Below are 21883 nucleotides of genomic sequence, written 5' to 3' on the forward strand. Positions count from 1 at the left end.
GTCGTTCTCAGCGCCAGCGAGCCCGTTGTGCCCGCGGACATTTGTGCCTGTCATGCGCGCGCGCCCGCGCCAGTGACGCCTGTTCATTACTGTTGTTATTGGTCGGCCATCTTGCGACTACGTTTCATTATTAAAGCTTGTTCATTCGTTTACGTCGTTCGTCGTGTTTACTGGCGTGGTGGCAGCGATTAAAGGACCCACGAACAACAGTATAAATACAACGATCAATAGCAGAAGTCTCGTAACGAGCCAACCTGTACGGTGGTTGGAAAACGAACAGCAAGAAACGTACACAAGAGCTTACGAAACACATTCACACGGCCTCATCAACAATCACCCAAACCATCGACTCCAAAAATGACTTCAACAAGAGCACCAAAACAATGGACACTGACTAAAAACGAGACAATCACTTCCTTCGAAGCATGGAGACAAAACCTACAGTATACATTATCTCTCGACGTAAATTTCGCATCCTTCCTTGGTGATACCGTGACGTGGCTAAAGAAATCTCGAGGCCCTCTAAGAGGCTTTACTGATGACGGTGAAGCAGTCCCTGTCGCTAGACGTCGAACAGCACAGCAAAAGTGTACCCATCTGGAGTTGATGCTTGGCCAAATCGCTAATTATTGCCCAGTTATCTCTAGAAATTCAATTGTCAAGAACTCAACATCTATCAACTCCATCTGGCAAATGATTCGCATGCATTATGGGTTCCAGTCCACCGGAGCACACTTTATCGACTTTAATAACATTAAACTGGAACATGACGAACGCCCAGAAGACCTCTTTCAACGACTGATGTCCTTCGTCGAAGACAATCTCCTCATCGCTAATGGCAATATCACCCACCATGGCGAGATTATAACCGCCGACGAGGAATCAACACCCAGTCTTGAAAATATGATCGTTCTCACCTGGCTTAGACTAATCCACCCGGACTTACCAAACCTCGTAAAACAACGATATGGCACGGAACTTCGCTCCAGAACCCTCGCATCGATAAAACCAGAAATCTCCCAAGCGTTGGACTCACTGCTTGACGAACTACGCACAGCCGCTGATTCCAAGATACTACGCGCTACAGCGTCAAAATTTAGATTCCCTGCCTCACGTGAACCAAACAAATTGCCAAACAGTCGCCGCCCAACGACTTCCAGACGCCCCAGGTCATGCCCACTATGCAAAGAAGCAGGCCGCGCAGATCAACAGCATTTCCTAAGTAAGTGCCCTTACTTACCTCCTGAGGACAGACTCTTCCTCGCCAAGACTCGCTCGACAACCAACTATGAAGAGGAAGTAGAAGAAGACGACGATAACCTAGATCTGTACGCACCTGATCAAGTTGACAGTGAAGCGTCAGCCCTTCCGTCCGCACGTTCCATCTCCCGAAGGGTCAGCACCAGAAGGTCACCCCTACTCAACGCCTTCTATCGACAACACCCAGTGAGGCTGACCCTCGACACCGGCGCCGAAACCAGCATGATTAAAGCGTCCGTTGCCCAGACACTTGGTCTTACCGTCGAAAAGTCTTCCCAACAAGCATTGCAAGCCGATGGTACGACACCGCTGACCGTTATTGGCGAAGTACACGTCCTGCTCTCTCGTTCCAACAAGAAACTCGCGCTCGACGCCCTCGTAGTAGAGGACATAGATGTTGACATACTCGCTGGAATACCCTTCCTCATCGCGAACGACATCTCAGTTCGCCCAGCCACTCAACAGATAACTATACAAGGCTCCGAAACCATCTTGTACCACACCGATGAAAAACACAGCACTCAGGCTCACACCATACGCCACGCCACGTCGTATGTGTTACGTTCATCGTCGCCCACCACCGTTATCTGGCCTGGAGATTACCTAGAAGTTGACGTCCCCCCCGAGCTGGGAACTGACAACACTATCGCCATTGAACCCCGTAGTGATACGTCCCAACTCAAACGCCCTCCACCCAGCGAAAACCCATGGCCCCAACCACGAGTCATAGATACAGTCGGAGGTAAAGTGCGAATTACCAACACGTCCGACGAACCATACACCGTCCGACGCCACGACCACATCTGCTGGGCCCGCCCAACCGTCCCAGCGACTCCTCCCGAAGCGGCTCCACCCTCAACACTCCCCGTTACAGAAGTAAAGCCTACCCCGCCGTCCTCAGGCAGCGTAAGTCTAGATCCAGACAAGCTACTTACAAGTTCCATGCGTGACCAATTCCAGAAGGTCCTACAGAAATACGACAACGTCTTCAAACCGGACATTCCAGGGTACAACGGAGCAGCGGGCCATATAGAAGCCCGCGTAAACATGGGACCGGTACAGCCGCCCCAACGTAAAGGGCGCCTTCCTCAATACTCTCGAAACCAACTAATAGAGCTGCAAGAGAAGTTTGACGAACTGGAAAGAGACCAAGTCTTCCAAAAACCCGAAGATATCGACGTGGCAGTAGAATACCTGAACCCCTCCTTCCTCATAAAGAAACCCTCTGGCGGTCATCGCCTCGTCACTGCCTTTGCAGACGTGGGACGGTACAGCAAACCCCAACCATCACTCATGCCAGACGTTGACTCCACACTACGCACCATTGCACCATGGAAGTTCCTGATAAAGTCTGATCTCAGCCGCGCCTTCTACCAAATACCCCTTGCTAAAGAATCCAGGAAGTACTGCGGCGTAGCCACACCATTTCGTGGCGTACGCGTTTACTGCCGCTCCGCAATGGGAATGCCCGGCTCAGAAACAGCACTCGAAGAGATGATGTGTCGAGTACTTGGTGACTTCATCCAAGAAGGCTGCGTGGCAAAGATAGCAGACGACTTGTACTGCGGAGGAGCAAGCCCCGAAGACCTTCTACCTATCTGGGCACGGGTCCTGGAACAGCTTGACAGGTGCAACCTTAGACTCTCACCAACTAAAACGGTCATCTGTCCAAAGTCCACCACCATATTAGGATGGGTGTGGTCCCAAGGCAAACTATCTGCAAGTCCTCATCGCGTCGCGGTTCTTGCATCTTGTCCTCCTCCAACTACCGTCAAAGGCATGCGCTCTTTTATCGGGTCCTACAAAGTCCTTAGCCGCGTCCTACCAGAGTGTTCCTCCCTAATCGACCCCCTCGAAGGCGCAATCTCGGGTCTCCAGTCACAAGACAAACTTACGTTGAACGAAAGTCTTCTCCACAAGTTTAAAGCTGCTCAGCAGGCCCTCACGTCAACCAAAGCCATCGCTCTACCACGTCCATCCGACTCCTTATGGATCGTAACAGACGGCTCCGTAACCAAACGTGGCCTCGGAGCAACACTATATGTGTCCCGTGAGAACAACCTCTATCTTGCCGGATTTTTCAGCGCAAAACTCCGCAAACACCAAGTCAACTGGCTGCCCTGTGAAATTGAAGCACTGAGTATCGCCGCGGCCGTCAAGCACTTCAGCCCGTTTATAATACAGTCTGAACACCGTACTTGCGTACTCACTGACAGCAAACCATGCGTCCAAGCCATCCATAAACTCTGTCGCGGCGAATTTTCCGCAAGCCCTCGGGTAACATCATTCCTAACTACCGTTAGCCGATATCAAGTCACGTTGCAGCATTTGGCCGGTACGGCTAACCTCCCTTCAGACTTTACGAGCCGCAACGCTCCAGAGTGCCAAGAACCAACATGCCAGGTGTGCAGTTTCATCAAAGAAACAGAAGACTCTGTCGTCCGTGACGTGTCCGTTCAAGACATCATCGACAACACCAAGTCACTTCCATTCACCACGAGATCAGCCTGGCGAGAAATCCAAAACGGATGTCCCGACCTCCGCAGAGTCCATGCCCATCTGAAACAAGGAACTAGACCCTCGAAGAAACTGACTAACATAAAAGACATCAAACGCTATCTAAACGTAACGTCCATCTCCAAAGACGGCATTCTAGTAGTCAAACGCAACCAACCTTTCACCCCCTCATCTGAGGCAATAGTAGTACCACGGTCCGTACTTGATGGTCTTCTCACAGCTCTCCACGTTCGTCTAAACCATCCATCTCGCAACCAGCTTCAGATGGTTGTACTACGCCACTTCTTTGCGTTAGACATGAACAGTGCCCTAACCAGGGTATCCTCGTCATGCCACCCATGTGCCTCCTTACGGAAGTTTCCAAGTTCTCTCGTAAACCAATCATCTGAAGAACCACCCGACGTCGTCGGCATATCCTTCGCTGCTGACGTTATCAAACGACAACGACAAGCAATCTTACTACTCAGAGAGTGTTCGACATCCTACACCAACACTTGTTTAATACAAGACGAAAAGTACGACACCCTGCGCGACGCCCTTACACGCCTCATTGTGGAACTACACCCTTTGGACGGTCCAAGAGCAGTCATTCGAGTAGACCCTGCACCAAGCTTCTTATCTCTTAGCAACAACGACGGTCTAAAACACTTGAACATTTGGCTCGATGTTGGTCGCATAAAGAATAAGAATAAGAACCCAGTCGCCGAAAAGGCTATTCAAGAGCTAGAAGAAGAGCTTCTGCGACAGGAGCCCGGAGGTGGACCCATTACTTCTACTGGCCTCGCACTAGCAACAGCTCGTCTCAACTCTCGCCTACGCCATCAAGGTCTCTCCGCTCGTGAACTATGGACACAGCGCAGTCAATACACCTGTGACCAACTCCCACTATCTGACTACCAGAATATAGTAGCGCAGCACCAGAAGAGGTCCACTAACCATCCCCACAGCGAAAAGTCCAAAGACAAACACGGAGTTGCCGCACCTCAGCCACAGATTCGAGTGGGAGACATAGTTTATTTGATCGCTGACCGCGACAAACTACGTGCTCGTGACCGCTACATCGTTACAGAAGTGAGCGACCCTTGGTGTTACATTAAGAAGTTCACCGGATCCCAACTTCGCGCCACATCATACAAGGTCAAGCTATGTGAGTGCTATGCCGTTCCCGCTCCCCTCGCCTCCTCCCACACTAGTACTCAAGTAATCCACAACGATGCCGACGAAGACTTCGCCACCGTAGACCCAACGTTAGCGTCAGAAGAACCAAGTCCACCAACACCCCCATCGGAACTTATCCGCCCATACGAAGTTGACTTACCAAGCTGGTGTAAACCAAACAATCAAGACAACGCATCGGAAGAAGACACCAACACAACCCCAGAAACAACTGAGCAAGACCCACCACCCTCGCAAGTCACTCTCACCGTCCCACTGCCCATCAACAACGAACTCAGCAGCGAAGAATCTCCCTCGAGACCACAACGAACACGCAAACCCCCAGCCTACCTCAAGGACTACTTCCTATATTGAGACATTATGCGACCTGTAGATGTATGAACCATAATAACTTTGTTATCCAGTTAATTAACAGAAAATAAGGAAGAAGAAGATACTGCGCCAGCGAGCCCGTTGTGCCCGCGGACATTTGTGCCTGTCATGCGCGCGCGCCCGCGCCAGTGACGCCTGTTCATTACTGTTGTTATTGGTCGGCCATCTTGCGACTACGTTTCATTATTAAAGCTTGTTCATTCGTTTACGTCGTTCGTCGTGTTTACTGGCGCAGCTGCTTTTTAGTTGCACTAATATTTTCCTGGTTTGAATACAGTCCTCACAAGATTTCTCTACAAGAAGAACAGTTTGAACTCAACCCAATTCCGTACGCTAAACTCGACCCATGCAATTCTTTAGACAACTGCCCCGACATTCGTCTCCAAGGAAATACGACTATTCGTAAAAGTCAATTAGTCCTAACACGAATGCTACGAGTGCTTCATTTAATAAGCCACAAACACGGGATAAAGTACTTTATCTACAAAGGTAGTATACTAGGAGCTGCAAGACATAAAGGTGTCAATCCATTCGACGATGATATCGACATTGCTATGACCCAGCAAGATTTCGACAAACTTTCTAAAGTTATCCAAGGAGAGTTACCGTCAGACGTGTTTTACCAGACTGAGACAACAGACCCGTTCTACAAAAAGCCCCGTTTATCTTTCATGCTAGCTAAGCTAAGGGATAAGAATAGTTGTTACCCAAATTATCTTGCCGTGTGTGGGGACAAATGCCTTCAAAACGGCTTGCAAGTTGATATTTCTGTGCTTCAACAAGATGAAAGTGGGGATTTTATAGATTTGTTCTCGTCTCAGAGTCTTATGCAACGCTTCATACGCGGCCCTTTAAGACTGAAGAAAGAGGATCTTTTCCCACTAGGGAATCTGGAGTTTGAAGGCTTTCAAATGCCAGTTCCAAACCAATGGAAAAAGCTGCTTGTTTTCTGGTATGGCAGGAATTACATGACCATTCCATCACCTCATGATCGGAAATTATTTTCTGGTTCGGCTATCGATCCCGTTCATAGTTGTGACGAGGTAAAACGATACCAAAACATTTAACCTCGAAACCCGGGGGGTACTCCCATATACTTGTTGTACGGGTATGTGCCGCCGTATAGGGTATATTTTTTCGGCTTTTGGATCTGGGGTAGGGTTTCATTTTTTGACATTTTGTCTGGGATAGGATATCATTTTAGTCTGGAATAGGGTTAACGATTTGGTCGTTTTAATCTGGCGAATAGGCTACTACTCTTCCCAGTAGACCGAGGTAGCTGTGATTTTTTAATCGCCTTCGTAGCGTCTGTTATGTTATCCCAAGTACATTCCAAAACACATTTTCGGGCCTCGAAAGCGCAACGTGGCTCCAGTTTCAGTTTTGGTTGTTCTTGATGTAACGACAAAAGCAAGTCAGTAAAGCAAAACGACTCAACGTAGAAAATAGAAAGACGAAAAAGAACCTTTATAGTTATTAGTGTAGCCTCCAAGCCTAGGTCATGCACTAGTAAAGCTGATTGATTAATTATTTTTATGAAAAAAAGTCTAAATTAGTACAAAATTTTAGTTACCTGTAGTAAACTCGGGATTAAGCCTAAATTATATTATTTTTATCAGTGCACATACAATTTTATCTTTCTTTAGTCGGGAAGGAGAGAGAAGGGGGTCATAGTAAATGAAGGGAGCTCGAGGGTCCCTCGAGGGTACTTAATAAAGGGGGGGGCTTATCAGAGAGAAGGAGGAGCTTATTCGAGAAGGCTTAATACAGGGATTACGGGACATACGCTCCAACGTCCTCTATTTTCTACGACGATAACGAAAGTTGTTTTTTTTCCCCTCCCCCCTCTACCCCCTCTCTCAAGCCCCTTCGCCGCAGTGCCGCTACGCAGGCCAACAATGATATAACAAACATATGTTTAGTCTAAACTCAATGGTCTATCATAAGAGAAAATGAACTAAGAGAAGGAATATCTGGTATTCATGTTTGTAACCATCATAGGCACCCCGTTTAATGCTATTTTTAAAGATTTTTTTTTTTAAATGCTATTTTTAGAATCGCAGTGCCTTCTTTTTTTCTGCGCTCTGATGGCCGCTTTACGCTGTTTGCTCACTTAAACAAACGTTCCTCGGTGCTGATCAAGAGAACGAACGAGATCGAAATCAGAGTCGTGCGTGCGCAGTGAGAATGACAGGGCTAAGAGTGATTGAGAGTGATAGAGAGTTGTCCTTCCTTTGAAAGGGTTTCCTGTGGCGAGGCTTTTGGCACCTCTCGAGCCCGTCGCAGTTCAGCGGTATGTCTTCCTAGTTCCCAGTCCTTCTCTTCCACAGGTCATTTTACGAAATTCGGCGGCAGTTGTGATAAGTTTTTCGGCACATGGTTCAAGGTAAGAACCAATAAATCACTACTTTATCGCTTTATTCCAGCCATTATGAGAACGAAATAGGCTACCAGAGCTAATACTTAAACTATTTATCCTTATTTTGTTTTTAAGAGTTCAAAATGACTCTGGAAAATGACGATGTTAGTGATGTGACAAGCTTGTTAGCGAAGACCAAGGTTGCTCAAGTTAACCTAATCAGCTTCAAAGGAAAAAGTCTCAAGCTCAATACGGCTGCTGATGGTAAGATCTCCCGCTTTCATAGCTATAGAATATACTTTGTAGAAAGAAGATCTTCTGAAACGATTCTTGTTAGTTTTTTCTTGAATCTAGCGAATTCCTATAGCTAATCTAAAGGTTTAAAAGCATTAGCTAAAATGGAAACCCAGTCAACTTTTTTTACTTAGAAATTTTACTTAGAAGTTTTTATCTTAGCTTATTTTACCCGTAGAAATACTCTTTAGAGAGAGATCTATACGATCTTCCCAAAAATGGTATTTCTCTTTCACGATTTGTCTTGGGCACCTTTTTGTTTTAAAACTTAAAAACTAAATGTTCCAAATGTTCATATTACAGTAGTGCTTGTAGACAAAGCTTTTATCTGTTGATGGAGCATTGATGACATCTACTGGTGTAGATGAAGTGTTATGGAGTGTTTTTGGATCCTCTTTTGCACATGTTTGACATTTAGAAAGTGACAAAGGGATGTGATTGGTCAAATACTAGATGATTGTTTTAGGCAGCTAAGCAAAATATATGTCAATGAGCTATCAGTCACTCCATTCCCCAATGCTAGCCAAGGAGATAAACAGGGCTTAAGATAATGGCACCTCATTGGGCAATGTCTGGCTAGAATTTGAACTACAGTCAAATTTTTGTCTTGGCGATAATTTTAACCACTAACTTTCAGCCAGAAATGAGGTATGGTTGCTAAAACTAATTTGACCAGTTATCAAGACTGGCGACTGAGGCCGTTTTTTAAACCCTGAAGGCTTACAGTCAACATTAAAATAATTTCTGTATATTATACAACATTATACAATTATGGCGACAAATTTGAATAACTATGGTTAGTTTTGGACTGACTAATGACTGACTAGCTTCATATTCACATGGAAACATAAAAGAATTTTCTAATGTATGAGAGGCTCTAGGCTATCGGCTCAGAACAATAGGTCAGTCCAGAACAATAGGTATTCAATTTGGTCACCACATATCACAATGTGCCAAAGTGACAAGAACTTTTTTTACATTCAAACAGCTGAGGAGATCTGTAATGCAATTAAAGATAGTAAAGATATGCAAGCCCTGTGTCTGGAGGGGAACACAGTTGGTGTTGACGCGGCAAAAGCTATTGCTGAGGTGCTCTCAAAGAGACCAGAATTTGAGGTAATAGACCTAGTATAATGGGAGACCGATGTGGGGTCTTTATTCAGCCAAACTTTTCAGCCTTATTTCCATTTTCACTGTGCTAACCTAATGTGTTACTGTCTTGTAGAGAGCTTTATGGAGCGATATGTTTACTGGTAGAGTGAGATCTGAAATTCCACCAGCTATGGTAAGTTTATCGATTTACATTCAGCTTCCCCTAAATGATTTTTAAAATATTCTAAACTTTTACTATACTCATTATTATTTATTTTATTTACCTTTTTGCATCAGAATTTTAATAGATTATCAGAATTTTAATAGATTATATTTTATTACCTAAGAGTGTAAAAAAGTTCACATTTTCTTCTTTTTATTTTTGTATCAGAATTCAATAAAAAATAGTTTTTTGTATATAGGAAGCCTTAAGTGATGCTGTCATTACATCAAATGCAAGACTTGTTGAACTAGATTTAAGTGACAATGCCTTTGGTCCAGATGGTGTGAAGGCCTGCGTCAAGCTACTTACAAGTACAGCTTGCTATTCACTCAAGGCTTTGAGATTTAACAACAATGGTCTTGGTGTTGGCGGAGGAAAAGTAAGATTTTAAATTGTTTTAATAGATTTTCGTGAGTACAAAATTCCCAAACCATACTGTTATTGGAAGATAATAAATAGAATATTAATCTAATAATACATTCTTTTAGTTTCTGAACAATGCATAAATTTAAATTTGACCTTTTATTTCAGCTATTATCAAAAGCTCTATTAGATTGTCATCAGTCAAGTTCAGATGCTGGTAAACCCCTTGCACTTGAGGTCTTCATATCAGGAAGAAATCGTCTGGAAAACCCTGGAGCAAAAGCATTATCTGAAGCATTTAAGGTAAATATAAATAAGCCTGTGGTTGGTATATGTTCAGTTGATTTTGTCAGTATGTCACAAGGTAAACAATGTCTCAACATCACAGCACACGTCATGACTTGAAACCTGTTATACAGGCATAATGTGCTATGATAACCAGGCACTGATCTTGACCAGTTAACACCATTTTCAGGAGAACTGTCAAAATTTCTAAAGTAGCTATTAGTATAACTCTTAATATTTTACTTAATATTCTAAAACTCATGAATATTTAATGAGGAGAAAACAAAGCAAATCACTACTGTGACGATGGTTTGGAAATGTTTTCTTAATTTGCATTAAATTTTGTAAACGTTTTCTTTGATTTCCTCCAAGAAATATGCATGAGTTTGAGAAGTAATTTGAAACACTTGAGAGAGTTCTTCCTTTGTTTTCCAAACACCTCAAAGTCAGTTAAAAAAACTCGGCTGCACCTCGTTTCAAAGGAAGAACTTTCTCGCATGTTTGAAATATTACGTAAAATATTGTTTAAAGGTACGACAAGTGTAGGTTTGGAAAATAGTAAAATAAGAAAATGGTCACTTTTTTGCCTGGATCCATTCCTGATCATGATGGTTTTATTTTCAAGCATATTCACTGAATAAGCAATGGTTTCATCCTTGCACTGATTAATTCAAAGGATGTTTTCACATGGCTGTACCATGGCAGCACTATGTGTGAAGCTATTTTATTGTCATTTAAATTCTACTGAATGGTCAACGCAATGCTTTCTTGCATTATGTTTGATTAAACCACATCATTTACTCAGACAGGACTGTGTAATTATGATAATTAAGATGTATAATTATGACATTATTATTAGGTTATTGGCACCCTTGTGGAAGTGCAGATGCCACAAAATGGTATACAGCATGAAGGAATAGCAGCACTAGCCGATGCAATGGCTTCAAACGTTAACTTAAAAGTAAGTCTACAGCAGCTTTACTAAGTCTATGGGTAGTTTCAACAAAACGAGTAAATTAATAAGAATTATACTGTAATTAGAATTGCATTGTGCAGTAGTGCAGGGGGAAGTGGAGTGGTAAGAGGGGGGGAGGCTGAAAATGTAGGAACTGGTATATGAATTTTTATTTTTTCAAAGAATATATAGTTCCAGATATTGTCCATACCCCTCCCCCACAGAGGAATTTTTCACAGACCCCCTACCCACAGGAATTCCAATTTTCTTCCATACAAACTCTGTAATTTTGTTATTTCTCTGACCACCCCTTAGAAATTCCAAATTCCTCTGAGGGGGGCATGGATAAGTCCTATAACTGTACAATATGCATTTCATGTGTTCATCTTTGACGCATATTTAATTACCGGTATATATTCCAATGTGTAAATGCATAATATAATAATAAAATAAACAATAAATATTAAACCAACATTAGGTGGAATAATGGAAGGAAGACAGTACTATTGATATATTTTTTACATTTGCTCTTTAGATTCTTAATCTCAATGATAACATATTCACAGAAAAAGGAGCCACAGCCATGGCTAAGGTACGTACTTGTTTGTCAGTATGGTATGTTGTGAAGGGGGAAAAGTAAAGAGCTCACAGAAATCCTTTTATACTTGCATGCAAACGACAATCACTGAGGGCTGAAAATAACATCCAGTCTACAAAGCTTTTGCTGCTGTATCACAGCATGGGATAATCGCAGCAGAGCTAGGCTCCAAACTTGGTGAAAGCCCAAAGATCGAATTAGAATTTAGAAATTGATTCTTGAGGAGGGAGGCAAACCAGTGAACCTAGAGAAAAACCCTCGAAGCACAGGAGAGAACCAACCAACAACCCTACTCACATATGACACCGAACCTGGCAGGACTCGAACTTGGGCCACATTGACTGGTCACATTGCGTCATTACTTTTGGACCAGTCCAATGCGTGTCCAGTCAGCATGTCTGACCAAATATAATAGCTGTTATTTACAGCCCTATCTATATAATATAATATCTGATGTTGCATTTATTTTCACTTTGCAGGTTATACTGCAGTTACCAAACATAGAGGTTATCAATTTTGGCGATTGTCTTGTAAAAACTCAAGGAGCCAAGATTTTAGCAGAGGAACTGGCCAAAGGAGCCAATAATCTCAAGGTAAATACCAAACTTGTGATGGAATTTGGAATACGACCTTCAAATTGTATCAATTACCCTGAAGCAATCTCTGGGCTGATCAGAGCATGGCTATCGCACACATTAAACATGAAACAACCTCTGGGCTGATCAGAGCATGGCTATCGCACACATTGAACATGAAACAACCTCTGGGCTGATCAGAGCATGGCTATCGCACACATTAAACATGAAACAACCTCTGGGCTGATCAAAGCATGGCTATCGCACACATTGAACATGAAACAACCTCTGGGCTGATTATAAGCATTTTAACATGTAAACATTCTTCTAGGAACTTAATTTATCATTTGATGAAATCAACAAGGAAGGAGCAATGACTGTTGTAGCAGCGGTAGAGAATAAGGAATTTTTAGAAAAGCTGGACTTGAATGGTAAGTGGCTTGGAATACATGTTACTGCAATTTGCATAAACATGCAAACTTTGTGTCTCCGAGCTGCACGCTGAATTTTAGTTTTTCGATGCCGTCAATCAAACCTAATCAGTCGGTTATAACCTTTCATATTTTTGACTGGCGGCAGCAAAAAAAAAACAAATTTCAGTGTGCAACTTGCCTTACTTCTGGGATCTCAGGTTTGATTCTTGCACTTGGCATCACTCATGACGCTAGACCTCTTTACCTTGGGGGTAATGTTTTCCCATTTCAGACTGTGTGTCATTTTCTTGAGAATGAGCTTCTTTGTTTGATTCGTATCCATATTGGATCGTATCCAAGTGTCTTGTCATGCACAACCATTAAACAAAGAAATAATACTCTAGGGAATGACATGTGGTTTGAAATGGGAAATCATTACGCCCAAGCTAAAGAGCTCTTTTTGTTAAAGACAAGATTAATCCAAAAAGCTTAACTTAGATGAGTACATTAGAAAATGTCTTTGCTTTAACCAGTATTCCACTGCTAACCATGTTTAGTACGTATTTCTCTCCAGGTAACTGTTTAGGAGATGAAGGGATTGAGGAGTTAAAAGCTGCACTGGACACACAAGGACAGTTAGCAAAACTTGGAAGTTTAAGTGATGATGAAGGGGATGAAGATGACGATGAGGATGAAGATATCGATGAGATATGTGCTCAGAATGAAAGTGAAGAAGAGAATGAAAGTGAAGGAGAAGAGAAAAAGGACCTTTCGTTAAAAGTAGAAGGAATCAGCATTAAACCACAGTCCCCTTTACTTGGCGATGATAAGGAATTACAACAGGAACTACAAAAGGTAGGTAATTAAATTATTAACTAAAGATTAAAGGTATTCATTTGGATTTTTTGGGTTGAAGAAGAAAGTGATTTGAGTTGGCATTATTTTCAGTGCATTGTGAGACTATCTTAGGAAACATTATTTCCAAGATGGCATCAATACATGCCCTAAAAAGTCCCACAATGAACTGAAATACCAATGCGACCCAGCAATTTTCATCCAGCTCCAGGCTCCTGGATCAAGAGACTGGGCAACCAATAGAAGCTTTGCATCATTACATAATGGCACCTATGACAGCAGCACAACAATAGAATATTTTTCCCCTGGGAAATTGCAGAATTCATCTTATGCACATAGTAACTAATATACAATCATAGTTCATTCAATGCGAAAAATGAGACAAACAATTTTGTAATTTTTTATAAAAAATAAACGTTTTAAAAAAAATTACTGTATTGTATATATTTATAATTTACTAAATACACTGCATGGCACAGGATATGTTTTAGTCTAAATTACTAAGGTGTGTGTGTTTAATATTGAGCAATAGCTGGAAGAAGTAAATATTTTAACTAGAATAACTTGAAGCATATTGCACATTAACGAGTTTTTTTTTAAATCTTTATTAAAATCAAACCATTGACGATAAAACTGACACAGGTATAGTGTTTAAAGTAGTAGTATTAAATAAATGAAATGACTCAAAGAAGACGTAGCATAGTATACTGAAATTTGGATTAGTAATTAAGAGAGTATTATAAAATAATTGGGATACTACGCGCGCTATGATTGGTCGAAAACCATGTTTGATGAGAGTATCAAAACACGCTATCGTCATTTTTAATCTATTGCGCGTGCTCATTGGTCAGTTTGAATAAGACGGCACGTAGGGAGAATTTACTTAGACTTTGCTTTTTTTCGTTCTATAGCACGTTTGTTATTTTATAAAACAAATCAAAAACAGTTTTCTGTGTTTGATACTCTGATCAAAACACTTGGGATGTTGGGAGAACACTCGAGAAGCTGGAAACCACTCCGCTACGCGTCGTGGTTTCCTGCGCTCCTCTCGTGTTCTCCCAACATCCCGCGTGTTTTGATCAGAGTATCAAACATGGAAAACTGTTTTTGATCTGTTAATCCAATCATCTAACTAATAATCCATCTAAATAAAGTAAAATAATCTAACCATTAATTTATATATTTCTTGTAGGCTTCTGAGAAATCATGACAAGATTAAGTTCTTTTGGAAATATACAGTCAATTCAAAAAATGTTGTCGTCAACCAGCTCAAGCCTACGCGACTGGACCGAAAGGAACTCTGGGTAGCAATCATTGAAGCCGAGTTGACTCCATAATTTTATCTGACTAGTTATGCCTGGTTTACAGCAGGAACCTTCGTAGGCGAGCGAAAAGTGTTGAAGGAGACTTTTTTTTAATGCCTTCATATTTTCGAAACTGTGAACTAAATCATAACTACTTTGTTTTTCTTTCCCTAAACCCAAAGACATGCATTTGATGGATTGTTTCTGGCCATTATTATCTTATTACTAGCGGGAACAATTAATTCAGAACGAATATTTAACCGCTTCAGTGATTTTTACCCATATTCCTTTCGGTCCAGTCGCGTAGGCTTGAGCTGGTCGACGACAACGTTTTTTGAATTGACTGTATAGGCAAAGAATTGTACAGAATGCAGCCTGGGATATTCTAGGCCGATTCTTTGGACTCATGCAATCCACTCGCAATCTACGGCAGAGTTATGGGGACAACATACAACAAGTGTCATTTTTGGGGTTTTATTTACTTCATCTTTTGGAGATCAATGGTTTTTTGTGACTTGATACTGAACATGATTCTCAACATCGGTTCAGGAATTGATCATCAATGGAGAATATTGTTAAAAAGATTGAGTGTGCATTAAGTTGTCCCCATGATTTTTGTTGTTGAATGTACAGTAGCTTGATTTCAACACAATATTGAAACCATATTTTAGACTTTTAGTAACAGAGTGGCAAAGGGGTGACACAAGGGATGAAAATGAAGGTGATATGTAAAAAATAATAGTAAAATATAGAGTGTGATTTGTGAATTCCAGGTTTGCATAAAACGTGATGTTAACCCCCCCCCCCCCCCGCACATCCCTGTGCCATCCTGCAGCAATTCCTCATGCAACTGAGTTGGGATGTACACATGACACAAATCAGATAGCAATGCATTGCTGGTTAACATGGCTGGAATATGAACAAAAATCAGCAATTTTACTTTGAAGTTGAGAGTGTTTTAAGTCTTACAAAAAAATATTGAAGAAGTATAAATTGTTCATGTTTTTAATATAATTTGTAATGGATAAACTAGGTACTGGATTAACAATCAGTTTTTTTAAAAGAAGTAAATAATGTAAATAAGGGCAGTGATGTGAATGACTATGGTAGTGAAGAAGTACAAAAAAGTATTATTTATAACATTACAGACACTTGTAGTTTTACTTTTTTATCAGTTTTATCTCGATGTATGATGAAGCATTTGTAATTAATTATTCTAATTAATTAATCCTTGATTAATTTATTATTAACTTAATTACAAATTGTTTTATTGAGTAAGGAATTTTCTGATGTCTAAGTAATTGTTTTGATCACATGATCAAACAGTATGCAAAATGTTAACAAATTTAAAGTTGTGTTAGATATTCAACCATGCAAATAGCTATAATTAAACATGATTATAAAGACGATTGTAGAGGTTTTGCACCACCATGTGCCAACACCATAATACAGCTTGGGCGGCCTGTAGTTAGATGGCAGTAAATAGGATCCCTTTGTTCTTGCATTGGGAATTGAATTCTTTCTTATGTAAAATGATTGTATTGTTCCCACCATCTAACATGGCTGCCGTCATGTGCTGGTGTAATACCTCTATTGACTAGTGTATCTGATAGATATTAGTTACTATTCATTCTATTTTTTATGATGTTTTTTCCCATTTTTTATTTCATATGCTGTAACAATATTTCATTAAGTATATATTGTTGATTTTCCTAAATTGTCTGTTTGGATCTTTGCAACTGTGGTGTTAAATAAAGTGATTTTAGCTTTCAATGCGAATAGTGCATCTATGCATTCAATCTTCTTTTGAAGAAAAATTTCAACTAGTTTTCTTACCTTGGTAGTACTTGACTGAAGTGCTGGTTAAATGGAATGACAGAGTTACCTTTTTATCCTTGTTAAGTCAGACAACATGGAAGCCAAATCTTGCACTCTCTAAGAAGTGATAACCCAGCTGTAGATATGTGATTTTTTTCTGAAACAACTTCATTGTATTTTTTCCCCTTTTTTTTTCTTTTTCTTTTTTTCTCCTTTTTTTCATTTTTTTCATTTTTATTCATATATAATATTTTTCCTTGTCAACCAAATGTCTTTGATCCAGGAATGCAGCACAGAAGACGTACAGAATTTTATAAAGAAGCCAACTTCTCAGATGTTTAATTGCTTCCCCACCAAAATACGAGCCCAACTCCTCAAAGATGCATTACAGGTTATTATGCAAATCGTAAAAAATAATTTATATTAGTAAAAATACACAGTTGATTATTGAAAATCTTGTGCGCTGATTGGTCGAGAAACTCACACTATCACATGATAATTACCTCCAGCGATAATCCAAAATGGGCGGCCAGCCGCTTGTTGCTGTTTTTTATCTTCTTTTTTTCCTTTTTTTGAAAGAATCACCTGTGTATTTATACTAAAACAATTATTTGCTTCAGCCTCAGTGAATATCGGGAATAATAACCTCAGCTTCGTTCAGGTTATTATTCCCAGATATTCACTTTGCCTTTGGCAAATAATTGTTAAATGTTTCAACAATTTGGCTACTAAGATAAAAGCTTGTGATTGTGTCTTGCCTGAGGGGGGTGGAGAGAGGGGGCTAAGTTTTGACACCCCAAGGAGCAAAATGGACAAAAGTGTAGGGCCACTTCTCTGTGTATCCAGATAATACCTGTTTCATTGTGGCTAAGATTGTCAAGTAAGTTTTGGTATCTCATGATTACCCTGACTTGGATGTCAAATGCTTATGGCATATATATCAAAAATGTTCCTTTTTTTTTACAACCTATAATTCAGTCATCAAACTTCTGATGGTTGCGGCTCAAAGGGTTGGGTGTGTGCTGGGTGTGTGCCTTAGAGCTCAAAGGAAGTGAGTTTCATTTTGCTATAAAGCATTTATTTACCCTTAACTCAACATTTTTCAATTTTTTTAAATAATCGTAGGATGACTTTAAGGATGCAGATAAAGTAGCTCATCATTTTGTCAAGGTAAACTGCATAGTTAACTAAAAGGAGATGAGTTAGATATTATGTAATGTCATTTCCAAGTATAGAATATGTACATTATCATGTACTAGTAATGAAATCTCTTGGCATACTTCATCATAGAGGTTTGTTTGATCATGTGCCAGTACCATGTTATATTAATGGCAGAAAGCTAATCAGTTCCTCTACCCTGGGGAATTGATTTCTTTCTATTTAGGTCAGGTGTGGATCCAGGGATGCTTAGCTACCCCACTTTTACGCTCAAATGTCCCTTCACCCCCTCTGCAAGAGCTGTAATTTTTCATAGGAATCATTAAGAATTTTACTAACAATACTCTTATAATAATGCTACCTTGATCTAGGTGTCTGTTGGTTTAATGGATGACACAGATGCCATCAACACATGCACAGGTAATGGAAACAATCCCTTTACTATCCCGTCCTCTTTTCCTAAAATATTTTTCTTCAAATATTTTTCGTTTGTATTTTTTCAGATGCTATTTTAGGAACAGCATTATCAACAACCAGTATCCAGGAAGGGAACCTTGCAAACTCTATTTTAGTTTATCTAGGATTTCTTAAGGTTTGTGGGCATCTTTATATTGTTGACCTTTTACTTTTCCTTGTTACTCATACCTATCTCTTCACCAGTCATGTTCCAGCTGAGCAGTGGCAATCGCAGCACGTTAAGCAGTGTTGCTGCCATGCCCTCATGCCCAGGATACTGTAACACAGCTTTTGCATTTTTTTGGTTTTCTTTGACTAAGATATAACATACGTGCTTACAAGAAACCGAAATATGGAAAGGAAGAATGAAAGCAATTTCAAGCTCTAAAATGCTTTGCATGCAGCGTTCAGCTCTCAGCTGGTTTAACCTTAAATCCTTGAATTATTGGAGTTAAATTTGGTGTTGTAGCTCTGGAAAAAAGATTTATGGTAGTGAGTGTGGAGTGCATATAGCTAGAGAGGCTTTGCAACAACTCCCTGTGTCGTGATGAAAATGAATTTTTTCTTATTTATCAAGAGTGAAGATAAAATACAGCCGGTGAAAGACTTGTCAGGACCACTTGCTGCCCTACTACATGCTGCAAAACAAGACTACTTCACCAAGTCACTTGCTTCTTACTTTATTGTATTTATGTCACGGTAAGATGCTAAAAACAATATAAGTAAATCAAACACACCATTACCAACATACTTTTCCATTATTACTATTTTACTGACCACTCATCAAGTCACTACACCTTTACAAAATTTACTAACTATTCTCCCACTAACCTATTACCTCTACTAACCATCTTACTAAACACCTTACAACACCCTTACTAATTCACTAACTAATCCACCACTAACCTCTTACCCTCTAGAGTACATACCATATATCCATTAAAAAACGTTTTAATAAATTGCACAAAGTTGCACAAATTAGTAAGTTCAGTCAATATAAAAATTTGCTCTGGTTTGTACAATTTTGTTAGTTAACTTTTTCACTGGTATGGTATGCACCCTACTAACCATCTTACCAACACCTTACTACTCTCTTACCAAAACTATTCCCCACTTCCAGCATACACTTACTTGCCATAGTTAAATTCTAAAAAAAAACTTTTCATTGTTTTCAGCCCATCTAAAGTGCTTGAACAGTATTCCACCCAACGCCATTCTTTATTGCAAGCTCTGTACCAAGTATAGGATGGATATAGATAGCAAAAGGTGGCAATTATATTTCAATATGGAAGATAGAAGAGTTATTGGGCAGTCAATAATGTTGTAGGCAGAATTAGGGTAATTTTACTGCATGGCAAGGTTTTATTTTAAAAAGTTAAAGTTCCATCATGTTGTAGGAAGTGATTGCCCTTGGACCCTCTGTATAAACAGTCTATGACTATTAATTAATCCAATTCACTTGATGGAAGTATTGTCATCTCCTTGAGAATAGCAAGTAAGATTCTTTGTTTTGGCCTCATCCATGTTCATATATCTTTCAAAGTATCACAGTAAATAAAAACATGATACTCAAGGGATTGGCATGTGGTGTGATTAGGCCATTTCTGATATATATTCTGACCAAGCGTTGCAAAGAGATGTCTGATAATGTGGAGTATAAAAGCGTTCTTGAGGAGATTTGTCTGTGACAGGCGACTTGACAATAGAACATTTTATGAAAATGTCACAGACAAAATTTCTCAAGAATGCTTTTATGCTTTGCGCAAGCAAGCATGTCTTCTGCACAAATCCTTGAAATGATGCACTTGGTCATGAAAGTCCTGTAAACAGGCTATTGAAAAATAATAAACAAGAAGAAAGCGTTATGCTTTTAATGTCACTAGATGCGTTTTAACAAATGCAGATTTTAGGGTGGAAGAAAATCTATTTTTACCATTACAAAAGTTTCCACAGGATGTGAGATTGTGGGTGGGTATGAGGGTGGGGATGGGGTGCGTTCACATGGGGAGTTGTTGAAGTTCTTCACAAAGATATTAAATAAAATTTTAAAAAGAAAAATTAGCTTTTAATTCACTATCTAAAAATTGATTATTTATATTATCCAACACTGTTGAATCAAGTACAATGCTTGAAGCAAATCTCCTGCAATTATTTAACATTCTCTGGGCAATTATAAAATAACTGTTATGAATGTCGCGTTCTGATTGCACGAGCGTGCACTTTCTGTTGCATCATTCCTATCTATTATTGTAATTTGTATTTTATAAAAGAAATAAAAAACTTGCTTGCTGTGCTGTGTCCAGTCATAAAGCACTTGGGGATTGGCAGAACACTCGAGTAGTGTCGGCTATGCGTTGTGCTTCTCCTAACACTTCTCTCATGTTCTGCCAACCCTCACGTGCTTTATGACAGCACGTGCGTGCGTTTTCTATTTCTTTATGAGATTGGTGACTTATTTTGCATCTTTCATAAATAATGCATATTTTTTCAAAAGGTGTGAAAATAGTCCAAAATTAGTCAAAACCATGGGCTATAGTCCATGCTTTTTGGCCAAAAATGGCTCAAAATGACCTATTTGGCATCGTTCATAAATAATGCATATTTTTTCAAAAGGTGTGAAAATGGACCAAAATTGGTCAAAACCATGGGCTATAGTCCATGCTTTTTGGCCAAATATGGCTCAAAATGACCTATTTTGCATCGTTCATAAATAATGCATAATTTTTCAAAAGGTGTGAAAATGGACCAAAATTGGTCAAAACCATGGGCTATAGTCCATGCTTTTCGGCCAAATATGGCTCAAAATGACCTATTTGGCATCGTTCATAAATAATACATAATTTTTCAAAAGGTGTAAAAATGGTCCAAAATTCATTAAAACCATGGGCTATAGTCCATGCTTTTTGGCCAAATATGGCTCAAAATGACCTACTTGGCATCCTTCATAAATAATGCATATTTTTTCAAAAGGTGTGAAAATGGACCAAAATTGGTCAAAACCATGGGCTATAGTCCATGCTTTTTGCTCAAAAATGGCTCAAAATGACCTATTTGGCATCGTTCATAAATAATGCATAATTTTTCAAAAGGTGTGAAAATGGACCAAAATTGGTCAAAACCATGGGCTATAGTCCATGCTTTTTGGCCAAATATGGCTCAAAATGACCTATTTGGCATTATTCATAAATAATGCATAATTTTTCAAAAGGTGTGAAAATAGTCCAAAATTAGTCAAAACCATGGGCTATAGTCCATGCTTTTCAGCCAAATATGGCTCAAAATGACCTATTTGGCATCGTTCATAAATAATACATAATTTTTTAAAAGGTGTAAAAATGGTCCAAAATTCATTAAAACCATGGGCTATAGTCCATGCTTTTTGGCCAAATATGGCTCAAAATGACCTATTTGGCATCCTTCATAAATGATGCATATTTTTTCAAAAGGTGTGAAAATGGTCCAAAATTGGTCAAAACCATGGGCTATAGTCCATGCTTTTTGGCCAAATATGGCTCAAAATGACCTATTTGGCATCGTTCATAAATGATGAATAATTTTTCAAAAGGTGTGAAAATGGACCAAAATTGGTCAAAACCATGGGCTATAGTCCATGCTTTTTGGCCAAATATGGCTCAAAATGACCTATTTTGCATCGTTCATAAATAATGCATAATTTTTCAAAAGGTGTGAAAATGGACCAAAATTGGTCAAAACCATGGGCTATAGTCCATGCTTTTTGGCCAAATATGGCTCAAAATGACCTATTTGGCATCCTTCATAAATAATGCATAATTTTTCAAAAGGTGTGAA

General features: G+C 39.8%; 3 protein-coding genes across 3 annotated transcripts; all 3 read left to right on the top strand.

The window, feature by feature from the left end:
• Positions 1–43: 43 nt before the first annotated feature.
• Positions 44–6926, top strand: LOC148906195 (uncharacterized). Its single transcript, XM_089038784.1, has one exon. The coding sequence runs from the start codon at positions 358–360 to the stop codon at positions 5305–5307; it is 4950 nt and encodes a 1649-aa protein (XP_088894910.1). The 5' UTR covers positions 44–357; the 3' UTR covers positions 5308–6926.
• Positions 5754–6392, top strand: LOC116293760 (uncharacterized). The gene has a single exon (XM_031701228.2). It carries the CDS (start codon positions 5754–5756, stop codon positions 6390–6392), a length of 639 nt encoding a protein of 212 aa, XP_031557088.2.
• A 116-nt stretch (positions 6927–7042) lies between the features above and the next one.
• Positions 7043–19952, top strand: LOC116293752 (ran GTPase-activating protein 1). Its single transcript, XM_031701215.2, has 17 exons — positions 7043–7711; positions 7820–7948; positions 8967–9094; positions 9204–9263; positions 9493–9672; positions 9825–9959; positions 10801–10902; positions 11432–11488; positions 11974–12087; positions 12401–12500; positions 13057–13337; positions 16743–16850; positions 17585–17629; positions 17989–18037; positions 18121–18209; positions 18651–18772; positions 19249–19952. The coding sequence occupies exons 1-17, from the start codon at positions 7702–7704 to the stop codon at positions 19316–19318; spliced, it is 1779 nt and encodes a 592-aa protein (XP_031557075.2). The 5' UTR covers positions 7043–7701; the 3' UTR covers positions 19319–19952.
• The last annotated feature ends 1931 nt before the right edge of the window (positions 19953–21883 follow it).

The sequence above is a fragment of the Actinia tenebrosa genome, unplaced genomic scaffold, assembly GCF_029948245.1.
Source record: "Actinia tenebrosa isolate PJP-AT-01 unplaced genomic scaffold, QUT_ActTen_1.0 PGA_scaffold6__47_contigs__length_16458017, whole genome shotgun sequence".
Taxonomy (NCBI): Eukaryota; Metazoa; Cnidaria; class Anthozoa; order Actiniaria; family Actiniidae; genus Actinia; species Actinia tenebrosa.

Excerpts from the sequence above, each read along its gene's own strand:
- LOC148906195 (XM_089038784.1), top strand. The coding sequence starts at position 358 with ATGACTTCAACAAGAGCACCAAAACAATGGACACTGACTAAAAACGAG.
- LOC116293760 (XM_031701228.2), top strand. The coding sequence starts at position 5,754 with ATGCTACGAGTGCTTCATTTAATAAGCCACAAACACGGGATAAAGTAC.
- LOC116293752 (XM_031701215.2), top strand. Across the intron at positions 12,088-12,400 it reads AAGGAGCCAATAATCTCAAG|GAACTTAATTTATCATTTGA; the intron begins GTAAATACCAAA and ends ACATTCTTCTAG. Across the intron at positions 18,210-18,650 it reads TTTATCTAGGATTTCTTAAG|AGTGAAGATAAAATACAGCC; the intron begins GTTTGTGGGCAT and ends TTATTTATCAAG.